Below are 16,396 nucleotides of genomic sequence, written 5' to 3' on the forward strand. Positions count from 1 at the left end.
TGAAAGCACCTAGGAGAGGGAGCTTTGTACATCTTACAGCAGCAAAGTCACAGAAACTGTATCAAATTAATCCAATTTACAAGCACTTTTACTTACTATTATTGGGATGTTGTTTTGGGCCACACACATATTATCTTTCCCTCCAAGCAGTATGTTGCCAATCTAAAGTAATATACTGGAAAAAATCCCAATGGTTTCAAATGCATTTCACACTGAAACACAAACTTCTACACAAATTAAGCTTTTCCTTGTACTACATGAAGGTTTTTTTCTGGAGTCATCTCATTCACAATGTCCTAAACCAGCAGTACTAATTCAAATATAATGCACTTTTCCAGTGTTCCTTTTTCTCTCACCTCTCTAATCTCTTCTTCCTTTGGGAGCACAGTATCATACAACCAAAGTCATCTTATCCTTTTTAAACAGGCACACAAATTCAAAGTGCTGCTTATATGGTTGGTTGAACAGCAGAATTATTATTGCAACTTCATTTAATTGTTTGAGCAGCTGGACACTGTGTACACATGTGGAGGGAGGATAAGGTTGCCATATTTTCCCTTTTATTGTTAATACACTGTACTAACACATTCATCAAGAAATGGACATTTATTTAACTAAAGCACTAGCATTACAATATTAAGAAATGTGGGACCAGATCGTTACCTGGCCACCACAGCTTCATTGACTTCAACTGAGCTACTCCTATTTACACCAGCTGAGGATCTGGTCCATGGAGTTTTTGATAGCACATGATGAATGCCATATGACAATCACAAGAAAAAGAAATGTGTCTTGGCAGTGGAATCAGTCTAATGACAGAACACCACTGGACTAGTTCACATGTAAGTAACAAAAACAAACCCATTCTCCATTTTACTGGCAATAAAGTAAAGTGCCCTGATGTTGAATAATCGTATTATCCTGGCCCAAGCAATAGATGTAAAATAAAGAACACACCCTGCTGCCATTGCAGGACCCAGCTCTGGTTCATCTCAACCTGTAGGATATGCATTACAGACCCAGACCAGAAGAACCTGAGGGCACAGTAGCAAATCCATTATTCCCCTCCAAACTCAAATGCAGGAGAGGATCCCTCAGAACAAAATGCTTTGAGTGTGTCCATATAATATTTGAGCCCAGGGACAAGACCAAGCTCGTCAATCTACAGTCATTCAGACACCAAAGTCTTCACAGAAGAGCTGATCAAGACAGTGTCTGAATGATGACAAAGTTTACCAGGCTTGTGGTCTTTGGGGATGTCAGCATCCACACAGACAATATCTTTAACTCTGTGTCACAAAATCTCCTACGTGAGTCCCCCAATTTAGGTTTTTGACATGCAGTTTCCAGATCCTCACACACATAGCTGACCATATTCTAGACCAGCTGTTTCCAAACTTTATTGGTTCAAGTAGTACAACCTGAAAATTTCTCCTTTTTGTGCACATTTATTTAGGCCTTAATAGGCTTAGCCTAAGTATTTCCAGATATTACAGTAAAATAATTGCCTAAGGAACACTAAAATGTTCAATAACATCCTTTTTAAACACCTCAGGTTTTTAGACAGTACATTAAAAGAAAACACAATGGTTCACCCACTATTATTATTTACGTCTTGGGTATTATTCAGATCACAAGGCACAACTACATGTTACAAATGACATCTTGTTATATTTTGATATGCCACTGAACTTCATTCAGTGGCTTGACTCTTTAAACGTGTCTCATTTAACTTCAACATTCCTGCTAATTCATTCTCTGGATTATTGTGGCAGATGAGCAAAAGTGCCCTTTGCTTCCCTTTGTACAAAACTGAAATCAAGAAAAATACAAAACATTTTGAGTAGCCCTTGAAGAAAATAAAAAAATAGCGCCCTTAAGGAGAAGTAGGTGCCTGGGTCAAACGGCGGGGGTCTGGGGTGAGTACATGAAGGAGAAAGAGGAGCTCAGAAAGGAGGGGTGCAAGTGGGGAAGTCTTGGCTGCAAGTGAGGCTTTACCTACGCATCAGGCAGCTTCAGCTCCAGGCCTCTGTCTCCTCAGCTGCTCCAGCTCAGCCCTATCCCAAGCTTGGCCCATGGAGGCCTGCACTGCTGGGCAAGCTGCACATGGGAGGGCTGGAAAAGCTGCTGGGAGGCAGCTCAACTGGCATCCAGCCAGCTACCCTGCGGCTGTAGCCAGACTTTTATGGTGCTGCCAACCTGAGTGATTTTTTGTGACTGACAGGATTTCAGAGGGTACTGGAGCCCCTCTGGTGACGACGCAACAGGCATCAGCCCCCTGGCGAATTCCAGCCCTTGTAGAAGCCATCAAAGTCTCTCCTCTCTGCCTTTCCCACAGGAGAGAGCAAAAAGCCCAGCTCAGTTCCCTCCTTCCCGACTCTGAGAAACCTGGACAAGACAGCGACTCAGCTCCTCCCCCATCCAGCACCTCATCTGAGAAGGGGCTGAGTAGGAGAGAAGAGCAGCTGGAGCTGCTTACCAGCTTGGGATGTGGGAGAGGGGACCCTGCTGTAGCCCCACAACAAAGGCCTGAGGGGGGGGGGAAAAAACCAGAAGGAAGAGAGATGAGGCTGATGGGGGCTGAACTGAAGAGGGGAGCTGATGGAGGCTTGAATTGATGGGTGGTGAACTGATGGTGGGGGCTGAATTGAGGGACAGAGGGGATGGCAGGGTGGGGAGGGGTAAACTGATGGGGGGGACTGAGGGACAGGATTAATTGCTGGGCAGGGAGCAGGCAGATATGTGGGTGATAGCTCCTGCAGCAGGGGCCAAAATCAGTTTACCCAACACACCTGGGAGAGTGGGCAACACTAACTGCCACATAGCCTGGGGAGGGGAAGATGGAATTCAAATATCAAAAGACAGACTGGAAAAAACACAATCTAATCTTTATTTATAAATCATTTTTTTTAACCAACCAAATGATTTTGCAGTGTTCACCTCATGATTTTTTCATCTCTTGAGGTTGTCAACACTGCTTTTACCTACCAGACCCGACCAACTGCCCCCACCCTTCAACTTCCCTGGAGAGACAAGAGGGAATTTCCCATACATCCCCCGACTCCCAGCCCTATAAGGAATAGACTGCAGCCTCTGCAGACCAAAGAGCTCAGATGGAGCTCCCACTTGGCAGCAGCTTCCTGTGTGGGGGGCCCTCTGACGTCAGGGCTCCCTACCTAGTCGAAAGCCAGCCAGCTGAGTGCCAGATGAGAATATAGCACCCATTTGCCCTGCCACAGTGCACAATACATCGCTAAACACGACTTCTATGGAATGGTTGATGAGACTTATTCATTATGTCTGAAAGCAGCCATTAAAGAATATTTTGCATCTTGGTCATTTTCTGGTGCTCTGCAACCTGCGTGACAACCAGTGGTGAGCTGGAGCCAGTTTGCAACGGTTCACGCGAACTGGCTGTTAAATTTTGAAGCCAGTTTAGAACCGGTTGTTAAAGGGGTGGGCAAACTCCGTCCTGTCCGATCCGCCTGAGCTCTCGGCTGGGGAGGCTCCCCTGAGAATCCCTTTTTAATTTTTACTCACCTGGCGGCGCTCCGGGTCTTCGGCAGCAGGTCTTTCACTTGCTCCGGGTCTTCGGCGGCATTTCGGCGACGGGTCCTTCAGTGCCACCGAAGACCCGGAGCAACTGAAGGACCTGCCGCCAAAGTGCCGTCAAAGACCCGGAGCAAGTGAAGGAACCGGTTCTTCAGTTTTTGGCAGCTCATCACTGGTGACAACTGTTCATTTGAAACAGGAAGGGTTTTGTTTTTGTCTATTTTTCAAGAGTTTTGGGTGTACCACTTCCACCAAACACCTGTACCACACTTTGGGAACCCCTTCTCTAGACTAGATCCTTAGCTGTACATGCATGTAAGACACACAAACTACCCAGGGTCCTGGTCAGACTGCTCCCTTCTTCAGGTGGGAATCAGAACTGTCTGTGCCTCCAGGTAAGAAGAAGCTATTAATATGGTCCACACCAAAAGCTCATCGATGCAGTCAAATTTCCCAATGTACTTGTGCCCAATTGAGAGGCCAAGGAGTAGAAAAATTCATGAAGCACTGCAAGTTCTGCGACCACTCCTTGATTATTGCTATTGAGAGCAAGCACTGAAGCGTGTCCTCCCCTTGACCAACGTACCAGGACTGTGGAATGTCTGAGTGTATAATCTTGCTCGGGATTACCAAATGAAAACGTACTCTTTAATTTGATCATATGCTTCTTAGTAGTTCTAATTGGATATGGCTCACAGGACATTAAGACATCAAATGAGAGAGGATACGATACAATATCTCAACATACTCCGAGACTATCTCCAAATTCTAGTGTTCAAGGCATAAGCATTCAAAGAAACCTTTGTATAACATTTCTTTGAAAAATCTCTATAGTACTGTTTAGTGCAACCACTGTGTCTTCCATTTTGAGAAACATTACTGGTTCCAGTGGGAGCCTGCATTTTAAGTAAAGAGAAACTGGTAGAATTTTTTGAAATGGAGGAAACTTTTAAAGTCGGATCTCTCTATCACAGCTTTACATCCTCTCCAAATCATGCTATTTATTGCTGTAACTTCATAGGGAAGGATGAGCTTGTGTCTAAAACAGGGGTTCAGTGCCCAGTAGTACCACAGACCCAATGTGTGACTCTTAGACAAGTCACTTAAAATCATTCTGAGCCTCTGTCTCCCAACTGTAAAAGAGAACCAATACTACTTCCTTACCTCACAGAAGCATTGTGAGGATAAATTAATGTCCATAAGGTGTCTGAATTTTGTTTACCTGTTTGTATTACAAGACTACTTCTTTTCTTTATATAGACTCTTGATTCAGCAACGTATTTAAGCACATGCTACACCCCCAGTCAGGACCATATTGTGCATTCTCTCATTGGATATTGTTGGCATTCTACTTAAATGGGGGAAAATGAATGCAATATACCAAAGGAGAGAGAAGCAGCACTTCGGCTTAATATTAGTAGACAATCCGACTTCCTCCAACCATATCCGAGAGAATCTAAATATTGATTTATAAGCAACAATTTATAAGCTTACTGGATTTTCTTCTTATCATGCAAACACGAATTTCAGTTGTCTTCAGACATATACTGGTTGACTATTTTCACTTCTCCTGAATATATCAGATGGTTAGTATTACTGATCAGTTGTCATTTAGAATGGGCCAATCTGGGTTTCAGATCTGCATGTCCAACTCTCAATGAAGTCCACTCCACAGAAGATACATGCAGGTGTATGCAGTTAGAATTTGGTGCTGCAGTCATACATGATATTACAGGGGTGGACAAACTACAGCCCGGGGGCCGTAACCAGCCATCCAGACGTTTTAATCCGGCCCTCGATCTCCCACCAGAGAACGGGGTCCGGGACTTGCCCCACTCCGGCACTCCAGCCAGGGAACAGGGTCGGGGGCTTGCCCCACTCCAAGCAGCTCCCAGAAGCAGTGGCATATCCTGCCTCTGGCTTCTATGCGTAGGGTCAGCCAGGGGACTCCACACACGGCCCCTACCCCAAGTGCCGCCCCTGAAGCTCCCATTGGCCAGGAACCGCGGCAAATGGGAGCTGCAGGGACAACGCCTGCGGACAGGGCAGTGCGCAGAATCGCCTGGCCGTGCCTCCACGTAGGAGCCAGAGTGGGGACATGCTGCTGCTTCTGGGAGCTGCTTGAGGAAAGCACCACCCAGAGCCTGCACCCCAACCCCCTCCCATGCCCCAACCCCCTGCTCCCGACCTGATCCCCCTCCCGCTCTCTGAACCCCTCGGTCCCAGCCCGGAGCAACCTCCTGCACACCTAACCCCTCATCCCCATCCAGAACCCTTCCCTCCCGCATCCCAACCACCTGCCCCAGCCCGGAGCCCCCTCCCACACCCTGAACTCCTCATTTCTGGCCCCATCCCAGAGCCCACACCCCCAGCCAGAACCCTCCTGCACCCCAACCTCCAATTTTGGGAGCATTCATGGCCCGCCATACAATTTCCATACCCAGATGTGGCACTCAGGCCAAAAAGTTTGCCCACCTCCTGTGTCTTGCATGTGTACTAGATTAAAACTTCATGTAGATTTGTTTTAGATTTCATGTATAATTATTACCAATAAATTGTAAATCTGTCTTAAAAGCAACTAGTGACAGATAAACATGAAACAAAAATTAAAATAAATATAGATTTGGATTCCTTAGACACAGAAAACAGGATACATGGATTTACGTCAGTAAGTAATTTGTTAACCTTCTGAACACACCATAAAGCTCATCTTTATTTCCTCTTTGTTAAGGCTGCTGAGGAGGGTGTGAGCTGAGGTGAATATATTGAAATTTATATTGTAATTCTTAATCTACTACATAGGGACCCAGCGCACTGGATGGATACCAAGAAGGGATTTTAACATTTTGAAGAGATAATTAGTGAACAGGAATAGCAGTTATATAGTTTATTAAACAGTGAGTCATCAAATTAGAATGATAAACATTTATTGGAGATGTTATAAGGAACAATTTTGTATACCACAAACACATTACACTGTTTAATAACTAAATTTCACTGCCTGAGACTGGATTTTTACATTTGGGTCTTCTTCCTCAATACTAAGCATTTATAGAATCATGACAAAGCTCTGGCGTTAACTCACTGATAAGCTTAAAGAGAAACATATAATGGTTTTACCCTCTATCGACTTCAGACTTATAAAGAGATTATATAATATGAGCATTATTATGAGCAATACCTAAAAAAGACCCTTCCTTATGTGATATAGTCAAATGGCTGTTTTAAATCCAACAACCCCTAATTCAAGCTCAGTCAGCCATGATAGATTTAATACAAATTCAAGCTTTTTCCCCCCACATTAACAAAGCAGCAATTCGTTGATTTGCACAGTGAAGGATATTTTTGTAGTATTAGCCAAAAACTACATTTAAAAAAATATAAAGGGAGGATTTTGGAGAATGAAGCAAAATTTGTTGGAAGACTAACACTTTAAAAGCCCACATATTTCTACACCTGAAAATTTCTGTTGCTCATTATCTTTTATCTCCTAATTTCCTCAGAACAAATGTTACAGAAATCAACAGAAGGGGTTGGAATGACAGATCAGCCCCATATTGGGCTTTACAAGGGAAACAGGAAGGTTTCTGAATATTTCTTTTCATTATCAATATTTTTCTTTTTACTTTATTTTTACAGCTTACCACTTCCATCTTAGTAAAATTAAAATCACACTTATGCAAAATGTTGGGGAGGCATGTTACATACATGACATTTCAGAAAAAGGAGATAGAGCCCAACTATTCCCTCTATAATGTATTATCTTCTCATTGAGAGCTAAAATGCCTTAAGCTGCACTGTTATAAGAAGCTCTGTGTGGGCTCAGGTTTCCACCTGCTTTGAGCTCATTCCAGGATCAGGGCCTTATTTTGTAATCACTTGCTATAGCAATACCAAACTGTTGACTCATCCACTTTTGGTTATACTTTTAGCCCACAGACTGTCAATTAAATAACTATTTGACCTGTCAGCTGTATTTATTTACAGCTGTCATCTCCAATACCCAGAGTGATTTATAGTATTCTTTTTGTTAAGTCTGCTATTATGCAGCTGACAGAGATGCTCAAAATAGTAGCAAGAAACAGTCAACAACTCTAAAAGTATGACATGATAAAAAATATTCCTATTTCCTATATCAGACTAAAGGTTGTGTTTTTTTATGTATGGTAAAACACAGATAAAGTTTTTAATTGTTTCCCCATGGATGCTGGGGTAATCCACTGTCACATTTAACTGCAAATGCACTTGTACAATAGTTTAATTTTATGTAATGAAGGACTAGAATCAGATTTCAAACTCACAGCTATCTAATAACACACTGCAAATGCCAAGGAGTGGTATTACTGTGCATACAATTAAGAAGATAGGATGAAACTGGAACCACAATAATAGTTTCCATCTGCCTTGTTAATGTGTACACTAGGACTGTAGTAATTTACATTATGTTTTAACCATTATCACAGACTCAACATATATTTTGATAAATCCCTCACAAAAAACTTTCTTGAGTTAGAGTTAAGATTGTGGAAGTGCATTTCCTGTCAATACAATCACTAGACATTTAGAAAATCACTAGTTAAGAAAACATTAGTATCCATACCACTCACATGCTACCTATCTTAGAAATCACACATAACCATACATACCCACATTCCTATCCTATATGCTTCTACAACATAGTTCCTTCCAGTATTATTATTAAATATTTGTATTGCTATAGTGCTTAGGAGCCCCAGTCATGAACCTGATCCCCATTGTGCTAGATGCTGTACAAATGCAGAACAAAAACACAGTACCTATCCACAATCTACTAAACTTTTAATAATTGCACTGGTGGAAAATGCATTTGATCATACTTCAATGTGAGTTACCAAACATATCAGCATTGGAATTTCCATTTTTGTTTTTAAACAAGCAATAAAGGGAAATGTTCATCCCATCTGACTTGCTGTTCCAATCTCCACCACCACCTACTATGCTCCTTTGGGATGTTTTTTTGGAAATACTTGATTCTGACTATTTCTAGGCTGTGTCAGATCCCTCAAATGAATTGGCAGCTGCAACATTTTGGAATGAAGTTTTTAATGTTAATTTTTTTTATAAGTGGAAGAATAAGGAACTGGAATGATCAGCCTTTTTGATTACTTACATTTGGTACTGGATATTTTTTTCATATGTTTGGCCAAACTCTCAGATCCTTATTCTATCTTTACTCTGGCAACTCTACTCAGTGCCACTCAATCCCTGAGTCTTTCTATAGCCCTCATGCCCAGCTTCCTCTCCTGCCAGTACTGAAACATGCTCAAGATGAGCTGAGAGAGATCTGCATGGAGGACCTGGCATTGGAAGAAGTCAGTCTCCCCTTGCTTCTGCTTCTGCAACACCACAAACAGCAGTTTAAAAATCTGCTGAGGCTCACTGGAAATCTTGGGTCCTTTGCTAAGATTTGGGTGTACCAGAGCATTACTACTTCTCCTCTCCTACTTGCAGCCTCGACTGTAGGGAAAATATGGTCACAACTCTTTAGTTCCTCTGGTGAAATATTTTATTGTGGAGGTGTCAGTAGTGACAACATAGTTAAGTTTGCATTAAGATTTGCACTTCTAATAGATATTACATTCCTTTCTCATATATAAAAAGTAATGTGTATCAATACCACATTTACAACACTTACTTAGGGTCTTCTTCTTAGCGTATATGCAACATACTTCAGGTGGCACATGACCAAGATTCATCACCGAATTTGGTCCACTGGTTAGATCATTAGCTTCCCCAGCCCGGGCACTAACGGGGAGCGCAAGGTGAATGCTGATCCATGCCCCTTACTTAGGGTAAAGACCGAGGACTTGATTTAGCACTACATTACTGCAGCTTTATGCCTGCGTAACTCCACACTGGACTAATGAAATGGTGAAACAGCTCCTGGAATTTTAGGGAAACCATCACCTGCAGTTGAGCATGACTAATGCTATCCAGACTCACTCTGACAAGTTAGACAATCTGGACAAAATAGTAGAATAGATTAAGACAGCACACTACACAATGATGAAAGTAACTAACTGAGAACTTGAGGGGAAACAGACACAGAAAATATGATCTTCTTCCAAATTTAATCCTGCACAACTTGCTTGCAAACTTACAGTCCAGTACTCTGTAAAAATGGCATTGTGGGGTACCATGCTTATTTTTGTTTACTCCAGATCTGTCTACAAGCAACAAAGTGTTTTTTTTTTTTTAAATGCCTGACTCCTGAACACAGCTTGATTAACTGAAGCTGGGATTTTGCCATCTCAGGCATCATCACACGTAATAAAGAAACCGGAAAAATTCTGCTCTTAATTACACAATTAAGACCAGAAAGAACCATATGATTATCTATTCTAACCTCCTGCAACTGCAGAGTCTATCAAAGAAATTTCTGCATCAAGCCTAATAATCTGTAGTTGAATGAGAGCATCTCTTAGAATAGCATCCAGTCTTAATTTAAAGACTTTAAATAATGGAGAATCCACCACATCTCTCTAAATTGTTTGAGTAGTTAATTATCTTCACTGTCAAAATAGTCCCTTCATTTGCAGTTTAAGTTTGTCTAGCTTCAACTTCCAGCCACTAGATCTAGTTCTGCTAGATTTAAAAAAAAAAAAAACCTAGCTTCAGATATCTTCTTATACTAACACACAGTGGTCAAATCATCTCTTAATCTTCTCTATAAAATATACAGATTGAAATCCTTAGTCTGACATTGTAAGGCATGTTTTCTAGACCTCAATCATTCCTGTGGTTCTTTGCTGAGCACGCTCCAATTTCCAACATTCTTTAAAAAGTATGACTATCAGAACAGGACACTGTATTCCACTTCTGATGTCATCAATATTGTATACAGAGGTAGTATCACTTCCCTTCTCCTACCTGATATTCCCCCCAGAGATAGGCCAGTGTGGAAACAAGAGGGTTCCAGAACTGTACTCGAGGACAGGGGTTGGCTCAGCACTTTGGGAACTTACTAATCGCATTCATGTGTGAGGACAATATTGTAAGCTCCTGACTGGAAGCTGTTTGGGACAGGGACAGTGTCTACCTGTACATCTAGAGTGGAGCTCAGTGGTTTTAATAGGGGCCTTTGGCCACTCCCACAATACAAATAATTAAAAGAGGAGGAGAAGGAATAAAACCACAAAGACCTTTTTCAAATGTTCAAGTTCATGAAATCCTGGTCCTGCTAAATAACGGCAAAACTCCCATTGACTTCACTGGGGCCAAGACTTCACCCTCTATCTTTATCAAAGCTTGACCAGGGTTGACTCTAGAGCCACCCGACCGTGCGGCTCTGGATGTTTTTAAGCTTCCTAAAGCTCATGCTCAAATAAATTGGTTAGTCTCTAAGGTGCCACAAGTACTCCTTTTCTTTTAGTCCACACAAAGCACATGTCAAAATCCCCGCTATCCCTGAAAGCGCCACGAAGAAATGCTCACCCAGAGATCCTCACCATCCCACGACAGCACGAAACGCCACTCTCCAGCTGCGCTGCTCAGGCCAGTCCCCCACCTGAACAACCCTTACCAAAGCCACACACACAGAGAGAGAGGGAATCGCTCTTCCCGGCAATGCCACTTTTCAAGACCAGCATCACTGCATGAGGCAAACGAGACCGCCCGGGGAGCATCCCCCGCCAGCTCGGTACTTAGCCAGCCCCCCGCCCTGTCGTGCCCGAGCCCCCCGCCGGTGTTTCACAACAGCGATATGCCTCTTCCCGGGCGGCCGAGAAGGGAGGTAGCTCAGCTCGGGCTTTCTCCGTTTCCTTCGTCAGGGCCTCACAGCCCAGGAAAGAGACAACAGGAGCCCCTGGGACCCGCCGGCTTCTGCTGAGCTGCCCTTGGAAACGGAGCCTGCCCGCGCAGCCGCTTTCAGCTCGCTGGGGATCCCGCCCTCGCAGGGGCCCGGAAAGATGCTCGGTTTCCGCGGGGGCTGGGCGGGGTCCCCACTGAGGAGCCCCGGGGCGGGGACGAGGGGACGCCGGCTGTTGCGGAGGGAGCGGGAACGGGGAGGCGTCCGGCAAGTGCCCTCCGCTCGGCGGCGGTGGGGTCGGCGGAGCTGTGAGGGGGTCGCGTTGGCGGCTCCCGGCCTTGCCGCCCGCGGGCGCCGACAGAGCGGGTCCGGGTCGGCGCCGTTCCCTTCCGGGGCAGGGGGGAAGGCGGAAGTGCCGTTGGGGCTGGGGTTGGTGCCGGCTGAGGGCCCCCGGCTGCTCCCCGATGGTGTGTGGCGGCTGCCAGCCCCAGACTCTCTCGCTTCGGGCCCAGTATGGCGGCGGCGGGGGGAGCCGGGCAGGAGAAGCAGCTCGCTCCGGCCCTGCTTAGCTTCTTCATCTACAACCCCAAGCTGGGGCCCAGGGAGGGAGAGGTACGTGGGGCAGCCTGGGCTCGGTGTGTGCGTCCGCGCAGGTCTGGCTAGCGTGGGAGGGGTGATGCCTATCGGAAGGGGGGGGTCTATCGCTGCAAGGGAGCGTGTGGGGGTGTCTTCACTTGAGGTCGTTGTCTGCCTTGGCGGGGGGGGGGGGGGGGAGGGGAACGTCTGTGTGTCTGGATGGGGTAGGGAGGGGCTGTCTGAGGGGAGAGGAGTGGGCCACATCTGTGTGTCTGTCTGAGGGGCGGCGGGGGGGTTCCTTCACCCATTGTTCCCTCATATTTCTAACGTTCACGTGGTGATTCCCAGCCCCACTTTCCGCAGTTCTAGGACCCCGGTGAAACACCAGTGATGTTGCCTTGCGACGCTGCTGCACCACCAAAAGACATTCTGACTCTCACACTTGCACTGTCAGACAGGCTAGTGCAATACAGCTGTCAGGTTTCCGCTCCAGCCGTTCTGTTTATCCCTTGACACTGGACAACAAAATGTCCTGTAATATTAATATCCTTACTTATGGACACCCATGGAGAAGGGCTGTTCTTAAGTGCCTCACAAGCTGTAAAGGGACGCTTTCAGGTTAAAAGTATGAGCTAAAAGTTTCCAGTATTACAACTGTCCTTGAATCACCTTACCAATATTTGTGGTTTTACAATGACATACTTCTGTTTTTAAAATGATTTTTCCTCTGGTTTGTTGCCCTGTAAAAGTCCCACACAAAAGACAGGGGAAACTGAAACTGACTAAGCAGGTGCAGCCTTGAACCTGACTAGACACAAAGTATCCTTTCAAAGCATAAAGTAAACTGAAAAATAGAGAAAATGCAGCTACTGTTATCTTAGGTATTTACTCTAACAATACATTAAAATATTCAGGGAAAAGTATGATTTTAAGATGAGGGGTCCCTATAGCTAAAACTTTAGCATTTAGAAACAAGGCTGCTTGACCCATTAAATTCCTGCAGCAACAAGGTTAAAAAACTCTCAACATTTCCCAACATAAAATAAATGCAGGCACATAAATGCATATGCAGATAAGTGAGTTGAGATCCATGGCACAGAAGTTGTTCTGAGCACCTGAGCTTGCAGGATCAGGGTTTAGAATTTTAGGGTTTTTAAAAGATCCTTCAGAAGTCTTTCATCTGCTTAGATGTTCCAGGTGCATACAATAATGCTAAATGTTTATACAGCACTTTTATTTACAAAGTGCTTTGTAAACATTAACCCATTAACCAACATCCCTGAGAGTAGGTATGCACATGATGAATCCTTTCTGCTTTCATAAAAGGTATCTGTTAACAACAGTGTTTATGTACTACTTCTGAGTGAGTCAAATTGATATCAAGATGTAAATATACATACTGAGCATTTGAGCAGCTAGATGAAGCTAGTAAGTTAACTGGCAATAGTAATGGAAGACTGATCTACCAAGCTATCACAGATCAATACAGATGACATACTATCTTTAAAACAGCCATCTGATACGTTGTAGTCTATCTACCTATCTTCCTGTAGTTTCATTTGTTAGATTTAGGATACTGATTTAATCTATGTAGGTACTTGTATGGCCCCAATCACTATATCTGATGAACTATTGTGGTGCACTGTTAAACAACTGCCACATATCTCCAGATTTGTCTCCACTTCAACAGTAAATGAAGTAATATCTTAGTATATTTTGTGCGTTGGTTATAATGTGCTGTGGGGTATAAGTTGCTATATTAGTAGTAGTGGGTTATTTTTGTCAATGCAATGATTTGTTATAATGTACTTTTCCAAATATTTACAACAAAAAAAGTGGAGCATTTAACTTTATTAAATTTAATAGTGTCCACCTCTAAAATAATGTATCTAGAATGTACTTGTTTACTAGAATTTATTTGAAATGTCTAAAATCGAAAATTGTAGATAACAGCAAATTGCATGGCTAACATCACAGTATTAGCTTTCTGTTTATAAATTCTGCTGAATCCTGAGGCCAACAATTTAAAATAAGTGTGCTTAACTTTTGTAGTGCACCTGAATTCTTTGCTAGCTAATGAGAAAAATAAAAGGCTTTCTTCTGAGAAACAAGGCAAACTTTAATGTTTGAAGGGGTCTATTTTCTTCTCATTGTGAGTGTGAGTTAAATATACATATTGAGAAGCAAACTTATTTTTGACTTCCTGCCTTAAATATGTGGTGTTCCTGTGTACAACTATACAGTTGCATTTCACTTCAGCTAAATTCCAAGTGATTCTTGTGCGTAACTTGTATAATATACTGCATTTGTAAAGAACTTTGAGATCTTTTTTGATGGCAGGCCTTGTTAATGTGCAGTGTATGACTTTTATTTATTATTATATAAGCCTGTTTGGTAATAAGAGAATTTTTAAACTCTGTTCAGTAAACTTAAGGAAGCTACAGTTTATTTTGAAAAATTACTTTATTTTGGATCTCTGCTATTCTATTTAAAATTTAGTCATCTTTATTCTTATTTCAAATTGTAGGAGGAAAAGAAGATTCTTTTTTATCACCCAAATGAAGTAGAAAAGAATGAAAAAATTAGAAATGTTGGATTATGTGAAGCTATAGTACAGTTCACAAGGTAGTAAAGTATTACTGTTTGCATAGTTTATTACAGTATAACAAATTGTATGTTTCCTAAAATTTTGTTCCAAATATATTATTTTTCCAGAACCTTTAGTCCATCAAAACCTGCAAAATCTTTGCATACTCAGAAGAATAGACAGTTCTTCAATGAACCTGAAGAAAATTTCTGGATGGTCATGGTATTTATATGCATGATATATACCTTCCTAAAATGTTAAAAATTGCTAAATACATTCTGCATTGTCTGATGCCAGTTTGTTTCACTTTCTAGGTAGTACGGAATCCCGTAATAGAAAAATACCACAAAGATGGAAAACCAGTCATAGAGTATCGAGAAGAAGAGTTACTGGTAATGTTTAGTTATTCTTTCTTTCTAATTTCCCTTTACTTTTCTAATTTAAATATTTTAGTTGTAAATTTTAAAAAAAATATAGCTAGCAGTGTCTTTTAGGTCAGCTTATATCTATAACATTTGGCTGTTGTAAAACTGATTTAAGAATATAAACAAAGATATAGGAAAAAATATCCAAGAAGGAATTTAGAACCACACAATAAGAACAGCAGTGAAATTATGTAATGAAATGTCATTAAAAATAACAAATTGAGAGATCTATTGAAATTTCAAGGAACAGGCCAATACAATTAATGATCCAACATTGATTTAATTTGAAGAGTTTATGAAGAAATCTTCCTTACTACATTTAACTATAGCAGCTTCTGTTACGATCCTAAGATTATTTATTGATCATCTTTGTTGGAAAATCAAACCTATCATGTCTGCCAGGAGGCTTCATTTCAGCACTGTAATATCATCATTTCACTTTAACTGTAAGCAGGCAGAGTAATTGGCCAGATGGCATAATTTTAAAAAAATGTTTATTCAGGCTTCCTGTGTTCTTTAAAGTTTGTGCATCATGTTTTTATTCCTCATTGTGTTCTTAAAGAAATCATTCCAATAAAACAAACCAGTCTTACTCCTCTTGCCAGAAAACAAATTAAAAACCTAGTCTGGGTCAACATGTCAGCCCAGTGATGAGTAGATGTGGAGTCCTCCCCTACTCTTAACTCCTCACCTGCCCTGAACTCCTATGCAGGGTGAGGGGAAAGCTAATTTTGAGCTAACTACTCTTCACTAATGACCAGCTAGTGCCCAGCACTTATCACAGTTATAGGTTGTTACTTTAGTCATATTCCTTTTTCAGTACGTATTATGGTTTAATAATAGTAATACTGTTAGGTTTACATTTTACAAGGAAAGCGAAGTAGAAAATAATTCATGTGTATACTGAGAAAATACTTAATAGGAGTACTGTCTTTAGTTACTTTTTTCAGCCATAGCCAGTAACTGCTAGGAGCTTTTGTTTTTGATTTGTGTAAGAGATGTTCTAGTCTTTCTTTTAACTACCACGTGTAAGCCAGAATATAGAATGTGCATGGCATTTGTAGGTCAGTCATAATATTTGGAACTGTGCCTATTCTTGTAATGATGACCTATTATTGGCTGTTTCACAGGACAAGGTTTACAGTTCAGTCCTACGGCAGTGCTATAGCATGTACAAGGTAAGGGTAATAGATTTATAACAAGATTATCTTTTGAGAGAGGGGAGATAGACCACCCTCTGCACCCTACTATCTGAGCATAAACAAATTACTCACTCCTTATGGGGTGCCAGTCTGATCCATGCTGTCCATTTCTTTCTGAGTTGTAGTAGTGGCAGTAGGGAGGATATGACAGAGTGCTTTTGCGGTCCTCAGTGCTGTTCTTGAGTTCACTGTAATAGGAGTAGTAAAACCATTTCCAATTTCTGTGAAAACTTAAATTAATTCCTTCACATAGTTACAGATCTTGATT

At 42.1% G+C, this 16,396-nt stretch overlaps 1 protein-coding gene across 1 annotated transcript in view; it reads left to right on the forward strand.

Annotated features, from left to right (window-relative positions):
* Nucleotides 1-11,720: 11,720 nt before the first annotated feature.
* Nucleotides 11,721-16,396, forward strand: part of CCZ1 (CCZ1 vacuolar protein trafficking and biogenesis associated) — a 36,370-nt gene continuing 31,694 nt past the window's right edge. Inside the window, exons 1-5 of the mRNA XM_077829310.1 lie at nt 11,721-11,950; nt 14,442-14,539; nt 14,630-14,723; nt 14,816-14,893; nt 16,057-16,104. Coding sequence (XP_077685436.1) covers nt 11,852-11,950; nt 14,442-14,539; nt 14,630-14,723; nt 14,816-14,893; nt 16,057-16,104 — 417 coding nt within the window. The 5' untranslated portion in view covers nt 11,721-11,851. The remainder of the gene's footprint in view (nt 11,951-14,441; nt 14,540-14,629; nt 14,724-14,815; nt 14,894-16,056; nt 16,105-16,396) is intronic.

The sequence above is a fragment of the Eretmochelys imbricata genome, chromosome 10 (genome assembly GCF_965152235.1).
Source record: "Eretmochelys imbricata isolate rEreImb1 chromosome 10, rEreImb1.hap1, whole genome shotgun sequence".
Lineage (NCBI taxonomy): Eukaryota > Metazoa > Chordata > Testudines > Cheloniidae > Eretmochelys > Eretmochelys imbricata.